Source organism: Dermacentor silvarum, chromosome 3, assembly GCF_013339745.2.
Source record: "Dermacentor silvarum isolate Dsil-2018 chromosome 3, BIME_Dsil_1.4, whole genome shotgun sequence".
In the NCBI taxonomy this organism is placed as follows: Eukaryota; Metazoa; Arthropoda; class Arachnida; order Ixodida; family Ixodidae; genus Dermacentor; species Dermacentor silvarum.
In genome coordinates this window covers 22,668,189-22,684,675 of record NC_051156.1, presented here as the reverse complement: position 1 = coordinate 22,684,675, position 16,487 = coordinate 22,668,189, and the positions used below count along the sequence as shown (strand labels likewise).

The window sequence follows — 16,487 nt, the reverse complement described above, 5'->3', positions numbered from 1 at the left end:
CATAGCTGAGCTGCTGCCACTCGAGAGACGTGTTGGACCAAATCTGGCAACAAGAGCGCAGTGTTGCCTGCGCTCGCTCCGGCGGTTGCGGTACTTTCCAGGTTCCAGTGACTTTAATCCCGATGAAGCCACAGCGCCACGCACGGCGCCGACGCGGCGTCTGCCTTGCAAGGCGGCTCGACGGCAAAATGTCGTTTCTGCCGAGGCTCGCGGCTTCAAGGTCAATTGGCGATTCATCGGCGGTTGTTATCTACTCCGTAAACGCAGCTAGTAGCTTGTTTGAAGCGCAGCATGACTTGTGATTATAATAACTGCATGCCGCCAATGTGTCCATCATTTCTGTTTCTGGATATTACCGATGACATCTGGGAAAACTAGCAATAAATGAAACGATATCAATTTGTGTGTGTGTGTCGCATGCACACAAGAGCATTTTTTTCTCCACGAGATCTGCAATAGATGGAAATGTTTACGAAGCTTCTCGTGAGAACATACGAATTATTCAAGTCATTGAATGTAAATTGCAACTTGCTTTTTCAAAATACTTCGGGATGTGAAAAATCAGCTGCTCCAAGCTGCTCCCAAATGCCAAATTGCCTGCTCCAAAGTGCTCCAAAATGAAATTTCTGATGCTCCAAAAATTGCTCCAAATCAGAAGTCCGCAGTAGCATCACTGCTGTTGTAAAAACTTTACTGTCTTTAAAAAAGCACAAGAATCCTGTTTTTATTGAGCTTTATTCAATATTGCGCACTATTTATTCATCTAATAAACATGTGATAGCATTGAATTTGAATTGAATTTGATTGACATCAAACAATTTACAAAAATGAAATTGCAATAATGCATCTGAATCCCTAGCCAGGGACTAGTTGGGATTCATTCAAGTATAATTATGAAAAAAGAGCATGTCACATAACGAAACATTAATGATAGAAACAAAAATATTTTACTAACATTATAACACTTAAAAAGACTAACATAACATGATTATCACGCTGCAATACAATTTAAAACGTTTCCTGCATTTATATAAGTAAGTTTCACAACATTAGCATACATATCGTTAAAATTGTACAATCAACAGTTTCACGGATATAGTAAGCATAACACATTGTAAGAGGGTTTATACACAAATACATAACATACAACACAAGTATACATGGTGGTCAATTGAAAATGGTTACTTGTTCTGAAAAATAAAATGGGGGGGGGGGGTTTAGCAGGTAATTTATTAAGTGGCTATATATTACTTAGAAAGTGTCTTTTCAATGCTAAGGAGCAATTTTTACTGTTTTATTTCTAGTGGAAGGTTATTCCACACGGCAACTCCGTTAGCTGTAAGTTTTCTCTTACCGTAAACATTTTTGTTTGCTGAGTAGGGTAGTTGCCTTTTACTTTGTTATGGCTTTCGTAGTGAGAACATAAAAATTGTCATGAGCAGGCTGGATAGTTGGTGCTAATACTAGCTTGGACCATTAGTGCAGTTCTATAATCAATTAGAATGGTGAACGGCATGATGGCTTCGGAAGAGTGGTAGCGTATGTGCAGTATAGTCTGAATTTGTAATAAAGCGTATTGGGGGGGCTCTTTTCGGGAGCAACTGGTTCTAGGTCTGTGTCGTATGTGTGACCCCAGGTAACTAAACAGTAATGTAAATGGCTATGAAATATACTAAAATAAATTATTCGTAATGTCGGTATGTCAAATATGTTTCGGCATTTGTGCAAGAGAAAACAAGCTTTACTAAGTTTCTTGCAAACTTCATCGATATGAGGTTCCCAGTTTAAAAAATTCATCAAGCTTAACGCCTAGGTATTTTATTGAATTCACTTGTTCTAGCGCTGAATTATTTAGTGTAAGTGTACGTGAGTGTTCTTGCAGTATTTTGCGCGGTGAATTAAAAACAATATGCTTGGTTTTCTGTGTATTTAGTTTGTTTGAAGAGAACCATTTGTGGATATCGTTAAGCTCGGAATTCGCACAAATAAAGGTATAGTCCGGAGAGTTTTGGGCATATATGAGAGCTGTATCATCAGCATACATAAATATTGAAAAGTTTTTACTACGCAAGAAAGGTCGTTAATGTACAGTGAAAAAAATATTGGCCCAAGAACTGAGCCTTGGGGTATGCCTACAGTTGTTTCAAAGAACTCGGACCTGGTATCAGCAACTTGCACTGCCTGTTTACGATTTTCTAGAGAAATTTTAAAGAATTCTAGGCACATTCCACGAAAGCCATAGCAGGAACCCAGTATGCTGGCTTCTGGGCCCTGGGCAAAGGGAAATAGAGGGTAATATGCTTGCCGCCGAAATGGCTACATCAGTTGCATCGGAAGCTGTTAATTCTACCATGACTGTCCCTACCAAAGATCTTGTAGCGCGTTAGCATGCGCCGCCCGTCAAGAAAGAAGAAGTTGGCATTCGACCAGTACCACTTGCCGCCGTCAGTGGCCGGTCGTCGCATTTCCCGACCAGGAGCACGGGCGAGTGCACTTGCGTGCAGAGGCCCCAAATCGGCGGTGGTACCAGCACATGGTCGAGGACGAGTCGTCCCGTGGCGCGTCGGTTGTCTGAAGTCCCGGAGAGCGTGGAGACGTCGAGAAGCGACTGTGGAACTGGAACCTGGATGCCGATCGGCGATGCGCAGGTACGCAGTCATCGAGACGTCTGACAATGGCGTCCAAACGGTTGTCGATGCTCGCGAGCGCGGGGTCTGCAGCGGTGGCTGGTGGCGACGTGGTCATGGCGTTGAGGCTATGTGCCCGCGAGTAGTCTGCCACTCGATCAGCCATTTCAGCGAGCGTGTCTACTGGGACATCTCCTGCAGCGACGAGGACCGGGACCATGCTCTGCGGTAAGCGCTGAAGGAACAACTCACGCAAAAGCTTCTCCTCTTGAGAGGCGGAGGTCCCGCCAATGAGCCGGCGCATGTGTCGCAGGAGCTGGGATGGGCGACGGTCACCGAGCTCTGTGGCCGTGATGAGCTGTTGGAGTCTGCTGTGTTCAGACTCGGACTTGCGGGAAATGATAGCTTCCTTCAACGTGTCGTAGGGATGGCTCGGGTGCGGCGAAGCTAAAATATCTGTGAAGTCTTCGGCTACGTCCGGAGGTAAGGAGGACACCAGATGCCAGTACCTGGTCTGTTGGCTGGTGATTTGCCGTAGACGGAAGTACGCCTCGACCTGCAGTAACCATGTGCAGGGGTTGTTTGGCCAAAATGGTGGCAGGTTGACGTGTTGGATCGCAGCCACCGCAGCACTGTTAGGTCTGGCGTCTTCTTGGGCGTCAGGACCGGTAGGCTGGGTGGAAGAGCCGGCGGGATCCATGCGGGATGGTTGGGGTTGCGTGTTCATTATCGGGTCACCATTAACTGTCGGAGCTAGCACGAGAATCTTAAACCTTTTGTACGCAAGAAACTAAAAAACCATCGGCAACGTTTGTGGGAGGCTGAAACTAATAATAAGCCATACATAATAAAACCACAGTTAGGCATGTGTACCTCCACAACGAAAACACGGCACATCGATGTCCTATTCTGTCGACTCAGAATAGGGCACACGTATGGCACCCAAAATTATCTGCTGACTAATGATGAGCCTCCAACCTGTGGCAGATGTGGCTCACCGTCCTTCATGTTTTGCTTGAATGCCAGTGAGCAGAACTTCTGCGTAGAAAGTATTTCCCTTCAGCTTACAGAGAGCATATTCCTCGCCATCTGGCAATGTTCCTTGGACCAGAGCAGTTTTTCGATAGCAAATCAGTTGTAAACTCTTTAAATGATTTTGCTCTATTGAAAGTGATAGGCACTAGACATTCGTAGCGCATGCTTTTTCAAGAGGCTGCTGCTGCGATGGATCGCTTTGCAACGCAGATGCTTCCAGGCCCTTGCATTTTGAGGGCCTTGGAAATGCAGTAGTGCTTAAAAAAAATCACAAAGGACATATTGTAGTTCATTTTATCCCGCTTCTCAATGTATTTCTTTTAGAGTACATTCATTGGTCATTTCTATAATTTTATTACATATGCATTTTACGGACTTTACAGCCACTGTTTTTAGGCCCCTCTACAGCCAACTACATAATTCATTACTTCATTGTTAACACATTAACTGTGGCCTGGCACTCTTTGGCCATACTTGGCCCTTGCACCACAAAACACCAAATGCATCATCATCATCATCAAGAATAAAAGAATAGTTTGACAAAGAGCACTGACTTTCCTTCAACCTGATCTGATCTCCTAAATGTGCTTGGAAGATAGCTTATGATTGGTTGATTGCAATCGTGAATGATGCAGAGGAGAAATGAAAGGTTTGTCACGAGAGTGTGTTCAGTGCCCCGTTAAGTGCAGCTTGGAAGCTTAGCTTAAACATGTGTGCATGCAGGATCGGGAGCGGCTGTTCTGCTGCCACGTTCGACGGAGGAGGTGTCCGCAGTTCTGTCGCATTGTCATGGCCGCCGCTTGGCCATCTGCCCACAGGGCGGCAACACGGGCCTTGTGGGTGGCAGCGTGCCGGTCTTTGACGAGTTGGTCCTCTCGACAGCACGCATGGCCAAAGTGAACACCATCGACCCCTTGTCCGGTGAGTAGTAGAAATTGCAGACAGCTATGCACCGCCAGTGGGAGATATCGCGGTGGGTTTGCCTTCTACATTTTGCCGTGAATATACCATGCTGCTGCAGCAAAGTCTATAAGAAGAGCAGAGGTCTATAATGTTTCTTTTTATGTCCAAGTTTGCTGTTGTAAGACGTAGTGAAAACTAGAAAACATTCGCGCGGCAATTTTGCAAGTATTCGCGGGCTTGGAAAAACACCTTTATGTAGCACGTATTAAGCAACAGAAAGCTGTATTGGGAGTTTTTCATGTTGCTCTACAATTTTCTCATCGACACTTTTCATCTGATTATAATATGACAAGTTGAATAATTAAGTAAGACTCATTATGTAATTAGGCAGAATGCAAAAAAATAATTTGAGTATCTCCAAGCGACGGCAAACAACATTACCTTGGTTCTGTCCAGCTACGTGGCCTTTGGATATCTTTAAACGTTGGTGCATGATAGTTGGAACACCCTGTATCGGCAATAGCCGTGAAAGTGATGTGGATTACATGTAAAAAATTATCACATATTCACGAGCAATAACTGAATGCAAAAATCTCTTTGTTTGGTAGACCAGGGCTTGACCTGTATTCTTTCTCGTGTTTCGTTTGTTTGTGCAAGAATGGATGGATAGTTAGAATTTTCTACATTCCAAGAATGGATAGTTATGCAATGCAGATCCAAGAACAACTACTCTCCAAGATGTGTGAAGTGAGACTTCTCTGAGCACACATAGCTTCTGCAGTGTTGCCTGCTAAGTACAACAGGCAGTGATAGCAATGCACCACAAAAATAATAAGGCCGACACAAAAAAAAAAGCAAAAACGAAATTCTGTACCAGAATTGCATGTGCCCCTTGACTTGCACAGGCAAAATATTCTCAAAACTTGCACCATGACAATGTGCAGCTTTGTGTGTAAAATAATGCATTCAGAATGTGTTGAACCAGGAACTGCTGCCAGCTACTTTGGCGATACCAGGAGCTGGCACGGCTTAGGGGGTCAAGATTAGTGGGCAATTTCCAGATTATATTGTCTTGTTTAGCAATGTTGGGAACAACAAAACCAGCACAACCTGAAGAATAATATACGAGAAATAATATGCGAGAGAAGAAGGGGCTCGATATTGTTAATCTTGACCACATTAAGCCAACAGACAATGAAGCCAAGGAAAGCATTGGGGAAGTGTGGTTGGAATGGGAATGTAGAAAATAATATGCGAAAGACTAAGGTAATGCCAAGGGAACAAGAGTTTCTGATTGATGTTAGAAAAAATGTACATGTGTAGACTGTGGGGTCTCACACGTGCTCTTGGGACAAAGGAACGACAACACAGTAGTGCAAACAATCAAAAGGGCATTTAATTTCACCTTTCATACGTTAATATACGCTAGCCGAATTACTACCAATAGAAAATTCACATGGGCGTGCGACAAATCAAGGAAGTCCGACTCACTGCGACCGGATAGCGAGCGAATATGTTCGCCCGATGCTATCACACCATCGCCTAGTCGTTCACAGGTACGGTCACGCGAACGGTGGCGCGTTCAAACGATCTGTGTTCGTCCATGTCCTGCTCTTAGCCTCGCGAGACGGTCCCGCGAAGCGGGCCGGCGCACGCGCAAAGCGTTCATGCATGTTGGTCGCCGATCCCAAGCCAAAGAGGAAGCGCCTTCGACCTTTTTCTCCCAAGTCACCCCAACGTTCGGTGCCGTTAGCATAGCGATACTCGCGGCATTTCTCGCAATGCGCCGCAACCACCACGGCCGGCGCTTAGCCACGCGGTGACGCTGGATTACAGGAGACGCGTGAGAGTCGCGCATCCCCACAAGACACAGGCACAAGAGAAGGGAAATGGATATAACACAAGCACCAGCTATCAAATGAAAAGTCACACTGAGAGACATATAACTTATCTGTGGATGCTCAGGAATGGCACCGCCACCCGCATGATTGACGGGTGGCGCTCCTGGGATTGCGCAGGTAAGTCTAACTTCTTCTCCGCCACTAGGCGACCTTTTAGTTGATATTTGTCCGTTTCCCTCTCTTCTTTTTAACATGAATCCATATCACCTAGCTCAACTCTGTGTCGTTCCAAGCTTACGATTGGTAGTCAGCCTTTATTAAAAGGTGTGCATGTTTACCAAAGTCAAGTATTCACAGGAGACCCAGGTTGTGAGAAGGAAATTTCCAGGTTAATAAAAATACTTGTGAGTGCATGTGGCAGACACCTGTGAACAGCAGCTTCATAACATACTTAAAAAGAAAAGTGTGTGCATTCTAACATTTGGGCAGAAACTTAGAGCATAGCAAAGTAGCTTGAGAAGCTTGTTACGGTAACACAGCCAAGACAAGGAAACTTGCAGAGGTCAGCTGGGCACAAGACGAGGCTGATTCTCTGCAATGTGTATGAGCAAACCAACCAAGATAGCGAGCGGCTGACACTACGTCGAGAGAATCATGTCGTATCGCAGGTGGCTGGTGCAACACCACGAGGCATTTTGCTGAGCTATTCTCAAGTTTATCACTCTGTCTGGTCATGACCAACTTTGTTTACTTATTCCAGTTACTGTGCGCTTATCTGTGACTGCCAAACGCTACAGCCATCATTTGTTTCCAATCCTTTGGTGCCTCTCTCTCTACATTGTGTTGGTGTAATAACCACGTGGCCCCGATTTTGTTGGCAGGTTCCAGAGATGTTGTGCAGGCGGTGGAAACAAGTTAGAGAGCTCGGGACTTTGGGGCATGGTCGAGAAGAGTAACCAGTGTGAACCTGCAGGTGCAGTGTCTTGTGAGGCCGGCTGCGTGCTGGAGGCACTGGACGCACGGGTGGGGGAGGAGGCAGCACTCACAGTTCCCCTCGACTTGGGCGCCAAGGGCTCCTGCCACATCGGAGGCAACGTGGCCACCAACGCAGGAGGCCTGCGGCTGCTCCGCTATGGCCCGCTGCATGGTTCCGTGCTCGGACTGGAAGCGGTACGTGTTGCGTTTTATACTCGTGCACATTCTCGCAGCATAGTGCAATTGGAGGCAGCCATGAGTGACAAGGATGAACCACAAATGGGATCATTTCTCGCCAGGGGCAATGGCAAAGCTCTGCCATTGGTGTTTATAGGAGGCCTATGAAAACTGGTGGCTACCGACCTTCGATGAAGACACCTCATAAGCTGTCACTCCCAGGTCAGGAAGCGGTGGTACAATTGATTACTTGTTCGCCAGAGATGAACGTTTCTCATTCCTTCTCGTGTTTTATCAATCCACGCACTGCTTGTCACCGTGGTGCCAAGTCAACAACACCACTAAGAATGAGAACAGACTCGAGAAGAAGATGCGGGGCACGAGTTCGATCAGTGCATCGGCTGTATTCATGATATGATGCCTGTGCAGTCATGTGAAATATGGCTTACATTGGCAATTATGAACACTGATATTCTGATTATGCTCAGTGTGAAGAATGGTGGTGGTAATATGCAGTGCAAAAGAACAACAGACACGTTTGCTGCATCTAATAAATTTAATCTGCGTTTGTGTCTCACTGAAATGGATTCCGAACCTACATCTTCAGAACCGCAGCTTGGGCTTGTTGGTTTTCCATCCTGGTGTTAACCTTAGACGGCAACACGAGTCGAGAAGATGACACCACGAGTGCTGACTTTCAACAACGTTTATTTGAAGGAAACACAGCTGCTTATAGGAATCACACGTGTCACAGACACGTCTTTGCACATCATGTGACACACGCACTTCTGTGCACTCGCTACAAATATTGCACGTGCAAGAGCTCAAGTTCATTATCTGTTAGCAACAAGGACGGCGTACTAACACATTGGTCACCAAGTCTAGCAATCTCGGCTGCATCAGTAATTTCCCGAACCAGCTGGTCATTGTGTTTTTCTAGCACTTGACAGCATTCGAATTCTGCGGCACAAGTGTTCTGTGGCACAAAAGACCTACATCGTAACATTTGCATCATTGTGCTGGGAAATTCCAATAATTCAAATTGATGGATAATTCAAACTGCTCTGTTGGTCCAGGTAAAGTCCTATGTATTTGAATAAAGAAAAACTCGCACGAATTCAAACTCCAAAAAATGGTTGTTTCGAACAAAATTTCTCGTCCCATTTTCGAATGACCGAGCCAAAGTGCGTTGCTAGCTACCGTAATGTTGTGCGCCGAGAGCGTACAACATCTGAGGCTGAGAAGCAAGTGGGTCACGTTACTCCCCTCCTAGAACATGCTGGATCGCACATCCATACTTCTTGGTTCGTCCTTGCACCATCAGCAAACACTTGGACTTTATACGGAACCTATGCTTTTTTTGACACGTGTCGTCACACACTGATCGAGGAAAGATAGTACTTTTTCAATGCGAACCCAGAAATGGTTTTGTGCACTGTACTACACAATTGATTGGGTGCTATATTTAAAAGGGCTCTCCTTATTTAGAACCACGGAGTAAGATAAGACAGGAGCGCCGACTCCGCTCGTCTGGAAGGGACACATCCTGAAACGCCTGTTCCTGTTTCACAGTGTGTTCGCCAGATGGCACTACGGATGGGGAAAAACTGTGGAGCGGTGAGGCGGGCCCAACAAACCGACGCAGCAGAGGCGCGGGCAGGTCAAGCCAAAACAAGAAAAGAAAAAAAGCTCGGGTTTTTCGGTGTCTTCGTCATTGCTACAGTTGCCATAGCAACGGCGCCTGCTTGCCTATCCATTTTGTCGTCTGCTCCACTCATGCCCTGACGCCTGTAGCGTGCATAGCTGGCATAGCTCTTGTGGTTGACAGAGTGACGTTAGCAGGAGAAACAAGGCATGTATAATTTTATTTCATTTATTTTGTACAAGCCAAATGCAGGGCATTTGTCAGGTGGGCCACATGGAACTATACAAGGCACTGGAACAGAAAATAAACGAATGACGGAAATTAAGATGGAAAGAAAAACTAGGCAAATGGTAAGGAGGTATAACGGCACTTCGTGCGGTCTCAAGCAACGACTGACGACAGCAAAAAGAAGCTTTTAATGCGAAGGTGACGTTTATCACTCTTTTTATCTGAGCACGCATCAAGTGCTAAGATGCTTCGCTTGCTTCTTTTTTTCTCACGATGCTTTTCGTGTCACCCGGTTCCCGTGTGAGCAAAATTGCGGGATTCTCATTAAAACATAATAATTGGGAATTCCTGCCAGTGTTTCCGGCTTATGGATTTCACAAGGAAAGCTCAAATTATGTGTCTCCATAACTGGGGGAATCTTCTCGAAGAAAAGGCTGAGAATTTACATTACAGCACGTCTCTGGACAAGGAAAGGAACCTGCACTGTGTGTAGTTGTAGACAAATTGAGCTCCTGCCGTCCTTCCGCATTGATATCTTCTGGTTCCTCCTGGTGTTCAGCATCATTGAGCTGCGCCAGGCTTCCCTCAAAAATTGAAAAAACGGCTCCACTTCGAAGTTAAGTCACTTTCTTTACATCTAGTAGGACATCGCCTTGGTGCTCGCTGAAGTACCTATAAAAACATGAGGTGCTTCTAGAAGTGTCGCGCACATATTTCGTTCATTGCTTTAAGCGCTCGCTTACTTTCAAGAATTTCTTGACGTCACTGCTGCAGTAGTTGAAGATCAGAAGGCGCCACGAAGAGTGAAAACTTCTCGCGACCGTTGCCATACCCATATTTATGCCCATGCCGGGAACAAAACACTGTCCTGTTGCTCAGTCTCTTCACGCACAAGTATTAAGATACCTTGTTCCGTCAGGTATGAACATACTGCTCACTTGGTAAACAAAGGAGGAAGGTGAAAATTTTGCACCTTCACTTCCCCGCAGACATTGAGGAGTGAAAAACAAGTACTCCTATTGTGTCTTTTTGTACAACATCATTTATTGTCCCTTTCCTCTAAAGACATGTAAAAATGTTTCGCATATGTGCATAAAAGCGGTACTGTGTGCTTATTTGCGCTTTTATTATTTGTGCGCATATATTTTTTTTGTGTTTGATTGCTGTTAAATTGAGACGGCGGAGGGCCCACGTTTCTAGCAAACGACGCGTGCCACCCTGCCCATTCCGCGCTGCTGCCGGTCTCCGCCACTCAGCACATGCGCACATGGAAGCAAGCTGTTAGTGGTTTCCACGTGCCTCGACAGATGGTGCTACGCGATGACATTAGTCGGCTGGCGCAGAAGGGAAGAAGAAAGCAGAGAGCAAAGGCATGAGCTGGACCCCCGGTGTCCGTGTTACACGGTTTGTCCCGAGCAAATGCGTTGCGCGGCAGCGGAGTCGGCGCTCCTGTTTATATTACTCCATGGTTAGAACTGCATTTTATTCAAATAAATATCTGGTCCCCTTCAAGTATTACATTTGCCTCACCACATTACATTTTTACAAACATTGCGATTGTGTAATTAGGGTTGCATTTGAATAATATTGGCGTAAACATAAACACTTACAGGGTTCGTAGCAGTCCTTGAAACCCTTGAAAACCCTTAATTATTTTGAAGTCCTTAAATATACATGAATTTCTTCAATACACTTTCGTTCAGCCGGTTTTTAGTGGATGCCTGTTGAACGCCTCATTCAGGATCGCCAGTCAGCCTCTAGACTCTGTAAAGGAGTACGTTTATCTAGGTCAATTACTCAAAGGGGACCCTGATCACGAGAAAAAAATTTACAGAAGAATAAAATTGGGTTGGAGTGCATACGGCAGGCATTGCCAAATCCTGACTGGGAGCTTACCACTGTCGTTGAAAAGAAAAGTGTACAGTCATTGCATTCTACCGGTGCTAACATATGGGGCAGAAACTTGGAGGTTAACAAAGAAGCTCGAGAACAAGTTAAGGACTGCACAAAGAACGATGGAACGAAAAATCTTAGGACTAACCTTAAGAGACAGGAAGAGAGCGGTGTGGATCAGAGAACAAACGGGTATAGCTGATATTCTAGTTGACATTAAGTGGAAGAAATGGAGCTGGGCAGGCCATGTAATGCATAGGATGTATAACCGGTGGACCATTAGGGTTACAGAATGGATACCAAGAGAAGGTAAGTGCAGTCGAGGTCGGCAGAAAACCAGATGGGGTGATGAAGTTTGGAAATTTTCAGGCGCAACTTGGAATACGCTAGCGCAAGACAGGGGTAATTGGAGATCGCAGGGAGAGGCCTTCGTCCTACAGTGGACCTAAATATAGGCTGATGATGATGATGTTGAATGCCTGGCAACTACATACTCAAGCCAATCAAAGCATCCAATCCAATCCATTTCTGTAGCCACAACGCAGTAGTGTGGTAGAGTGTACTAGAATACGGTCGAGTGGGACGAGCGGCTGGGGCAGGGCATGCTTTGCAGTGAAGCGCCCGACTTGGAAAATTACTGTGGCGGCGCCGCGATCGAAGTGGATTGGGCCACATCAAGGTCGCGCCGTTGGAAACTATTAGCGATACTGATCCGCATGGTCATTCGTACTACTTCGCACGCTGGTATTTGCGTTCAGACCTCTCAAATGGTGTTCATAATTGCATATGACATGTATTTATACCTTAAGCATAAATTCCTTTCTTTCTCTTCTTTATTTTATTTTTTAATGCCACTCGGTGATTACGCGTGCATTGCGGCCCCAGTGTCGGCTTTCATTCCACTGTGTTATTGCACGGTTCCCTTTGGAGAACAAATATTTTTCTCGTTCTTCAAGCTGCATGTATCTCTCGTGTGTATTGTTGCGCATATATGTAGTTTTCCATCAGTCGGTCTTGCGAAACGCAGACAAAGCAACATATGTAACCTTCCTGCTTGCCGCTTCAAACAAGTAAAGCATATCTGCCCCATCCGGCGCCTTGTACGCTGATTTACAGGAAGCATTGTTATAGATTAAAAAAAAAGAGTAAACCGCAGCGCAACATTCCATTCAAGTGTCTGCCTTCCTCGCGTAACAGAATGCGGCGTAATTGGTACAGGGTCATTTATTGCGGTTGTACTTTGAGCGCTGAAAACAGTTTGTTTGTCATTCTATATGCTAATCTTTGGCCGTAAGTCGTACGTGGAATTTTTTCCCAGTCGATACTTCAAAGAATAAAAAAAAAGAAAAGAAAAAAAGCCTGCACAGTAGCCTAATTAGTGGTCATATAGTGGATACAGCGTTACAATGCTAAACTGGAGCTCGCGGGTTCAATCCAGGTCGCGCAATTCGATGGGAACGAAATAGAAAAAGACTCGTGAAATTCTATTTAGGTGCACGTTAAGAACCCCAGGCGGTGAAAACTAAACCGGGTGCCTCAACAGAGACTTCCTCGGATAAGTGAAAGCAGCCGTTTATAACATACAAGCTGAGTTGAGAGGTCATACATTGCGGAACGTGGTTTTGCCACGTAAAAACGAAAAATTTGTTTAAATAATAAAAAATAAAAAAGAAGGTGGCTGCGTTCTTCGGCTGTTTTCTAGGTGTGTAAACAAAATAAATTATTCTCGAGTCTGATTTCCGAGAAAAACATGTTACGCTTATCCTATATATCATACATTAATGTAATGTAATGCCGTTCCGCAATGTATCACCTCTCAACTCAGCTTGTATGTTATAAACGGCTGCTTTCACTTATCCGAGTAAGTCTCTGTTGAGAAAGTCTCTTTCACAAACGAGAAAGTCTCTGTTGAGAAAAACACGGCTTGCTGCTCGAGCTGCAACGTCGGATGCACTTATCCGGTGCACTATCATAACGACCATAATGAAACAAAGGAACGGCATGTCTCACATTCACGTAGCGATATGTGTAGATCTTTTGCGATCGTTGGAGAAGATAAGTGTGGTACCACATGGGGCACCCAGTTTTAACGGGTTGCAAACATGGTGAGACTGTGGAACAAAGTTTTCCTTGTCTGAATCAAGTTAGCAGATTTACAGGCTGCCCCAAAACAGGGCGTTTATACTGAATGACAGCTAGGAACTTCTTAAGCAGGACTTATTAACAGCTGTGCGTTAATTCGAGCAGGAACTGCGCTTCTGCGCAACAGCCACGACTCCCCGGCAGCACAATCATTCGGAATAACAGTCCTCACTTGCATCGGTCACTCACCTTTGGGACTGTAATAGTGCTTTTAAGCATTACATCGGCATTACATTAGGCGTCGTACAGTATAACAATAACACTTCCACACATATATATATATATATATATATATATATATTGTTACACGGCTCTGCACAATATTGCTACTTGACGAGGAAGAGGAACGCGAGCTGGGGGCTGAAGAAGACGACGGTTCAGTGACTGACTGGTTGTGTCAATCATTGTCAATCGTGTAAATATTGTAAATATATTTTCCCGTCTTGCTTCTTCCCTCCGTCACATATTTGGTGGAAGTGCTGGGTACTACTGTGCACTACGGAGCTCCGCAGCGGACGTAGCCTGGCCACTAACAATATAACGAGCGCTGGAGCTGGTGCAGGGACAGCCACCATGCCGACAGGAGCAACCGCTACCCCAATGCCGACAGTCATCTTGTCCCAGCCCCGCGACCCAGGCACGTTTTCCGGGACCGACAACCTTGACGTCGATGAGTGGCTCTACATGTACGAGCTTGTCAGCGCCCATAACAAGTGGGATCCAACTGTTATGCTGGCAAACATAATTTTCTACCTGCAAGGCACGGCACGGGTCTGGTTTAGAAACCACGATGAAGAATTGACTAGCTGGGAGCAATGCAAGCAAAAGCTCCGCGAGTTATTCGGCAAGCCTGTTGGCCATCAGCTAGCTGCGCAAAAGGAGCTTGGGTCTCGCGTCCAGACGTCGACCGAATCATACCTGACATACATCCAGGATGTTCTCGCCCTTTGCCGCAAGGTTGACGAGCGGATGTCGGAAGAAGACAAAGTGAACCATGTACTGAAGGGCATAGCGGACGACGCTTTTCATCTGCTCGTATATAAGAATTTTTCCACCATCGACGACGTCATTAATGAATGTCGACGCTTCGAAGAAGCAAAAAGTCGTCGCATCGCGCACCAATTCACGCGTCTTCCAAGCACAGCTGCTACGTCGTCGTGCGAGGATCTTCACTCTCCGCTTCAGCCGCCAACGTCCGAGAGCCTCGTTCGTGTCGTTCGGCGAGAGATCGAAGCCGCGGCACCGGTTGGCTTCCAGACCTCTGCTACCGATTCTCGAGCGACAATTTCCCTTGTGCAGTCTGTCGTACGCGAAGAGTTGGCGAACCTTGGCATTCAGTCTGTCTGTTCCGTCAACCGATCGGATACGTACGCCTTCTCTACGATCCCTGCTTCGCGACGCCAGTACCCCTCTCGGCCTTTTCGCAACCCAGCTGAATGGCGAACATCCGATGACAGGCCGATTTGCTTCAACTGCCGACGCGTTGGCCACATTTCCCGTCACTGCCGCAATACCTGGACGTCATCGCAATATCGGTCTGCGTCTCCGCCTTACCGCCGCTCACCCGGTACTCGACCGCCACCGGAAGATTCCACAGAGCCATACTACTCTACTCAGGCGTCCGCATCTACACGACAGAGTCGTTCACCATCACCACGACGTCCCCTGTCTCGCTCACCCACTATTCGCTGTTCTCCGTCCCCCATGTACCGGCGCTCTACGGGAAACTGACGGGTGCAGCTCCGAGGGGTGACGCTGCTAGATCGACCCGGACTGCAATACCTCTACTGACCTTACCGACGGATAGGAATTTACTTGATGTGTATGTGGATGGTGTCCCTGTTACTGCTCTGCTTGATACCGGTGCGCACATCTCTGTGATGAGTGACCAGCTTCGTCGACGGCTCACTAAAGTCCTGACACCTGCGGCGTCCTGTGTTGTGCGAGTCGCTGATGGAAGAACACTGGCCACAATAGGAATGTGTGCCGCTCGTGTGGGCGTCGCTGGCCGCCAAACATCTGTATTATTTACTGTTATTTGAGAATGTCCCCATGACGTTATTCTAGGCCTTGATTTTCTATCCGCTCACTCCGCACTTATCGACTGCTCCGCTGGACTTGTTCAACTCGATTGGCCTTGCCCTGACCCACCCGAGGAAGTTCCTAGCAGACTGTGCTCAGCTGAGCACATTCGACTCCCCCCACAAGCCATGACCTGCGTCCTCCTCTCCCCCGATCCACCTGTGCCTGACGGTGACTATATTGTTTCTCCTCTCACGGACGTTCTCCTTGCCCATCACGTTGCTCGTCCGCACACCGTCGTCACTATCACCAACAACTCCACCTGCCTTCCTCTCGTAAACTTCGGAATTGGGGACCACGTCCTCCCGCAAGGCATAGCCTTGGGTACGCTGTCCTCCTCCCAAGATTCCCAGTTATCAGCCTTGACTGTTGATATTACGTCGTCTACCCTTGACTCTGCATCTTCTTTGCCGGCTGTCTATCCGGAGTTAACAAACATGATTGCTCCCGATCTTCCGCCACACCACGCCGACCAGCTACGCCATCTGCTTGCCTCGTTCAGCGACATTTTTGACCTGCATGGTCGCCCTTTAGGCCAGACCTCTCTGACGACACACCGTATTGACACCGGTGACGCACACCCTATTCACAGGCGACCATACCGCGTGTCTTTGCATGAACGCAAAGTCATTCACACGGAGGTCGAAAAGATGCTCTCTCGAGGTATCGTCGAACCGTCATCCAGTCCTTGGGCGTCCCCTGTCGTTCTAGTTAAAAAGAAGGACGACACCTGGCGCTTCCGCGTGGATTACCGGCACCTTAACAAGATCACAAAGAAAGACGTTTATCCTCTACCACGCATTGATGACGCCCTCGACTGCCTCCACGGTGCGAAGTACTTTTCTTCCATCGACCTTCGTTCCGGCTACTGGCAGATTGCCGTCGACGACTTGGACCGCGAGAAGACTGCCTTTATAACGCCCGACGGCTTATACCAGT

General features: G+C 46.7%; 1 protein-coding gene across 3 annotated transcripts in view; it reads left to right on the top strand.

Moving 5' to 3' along the window:
• The first annotated feature begins 4,336 nt into the window (after positions 1 to 4,336).
• LOC119444259 (D-2-hydroxyglutarate dehydrogenase, mitochondrial) overlaps positions 4,337 to 16,487 on the top strand; it is a 115,935-nt gene continuing 103,784 nt past the window's right edge. Inside the window, exons 1-2 of one of the 3 annotated variants that reach the window (XM_049664508.1) lie at positions 4,337 to 4,583; positions 7,380 to 7,576. In XM_049664508.1, coding sequence (XP_049520465.1) covers positions 4,550 to 4,583; positions 7,380 to 7,576 — 231 coding nt within the window. In that variant the 5' untranslated portion in view covers positions 4,337 to 4,549. The remainder of the gene's footprint in view (positions 4,584 to 7,379; positions 7,577 to 16,487) is intronic. The other 2 variants (XM_037708684.2, XM_049664507.1) reach the window with 2 other exon arrangements.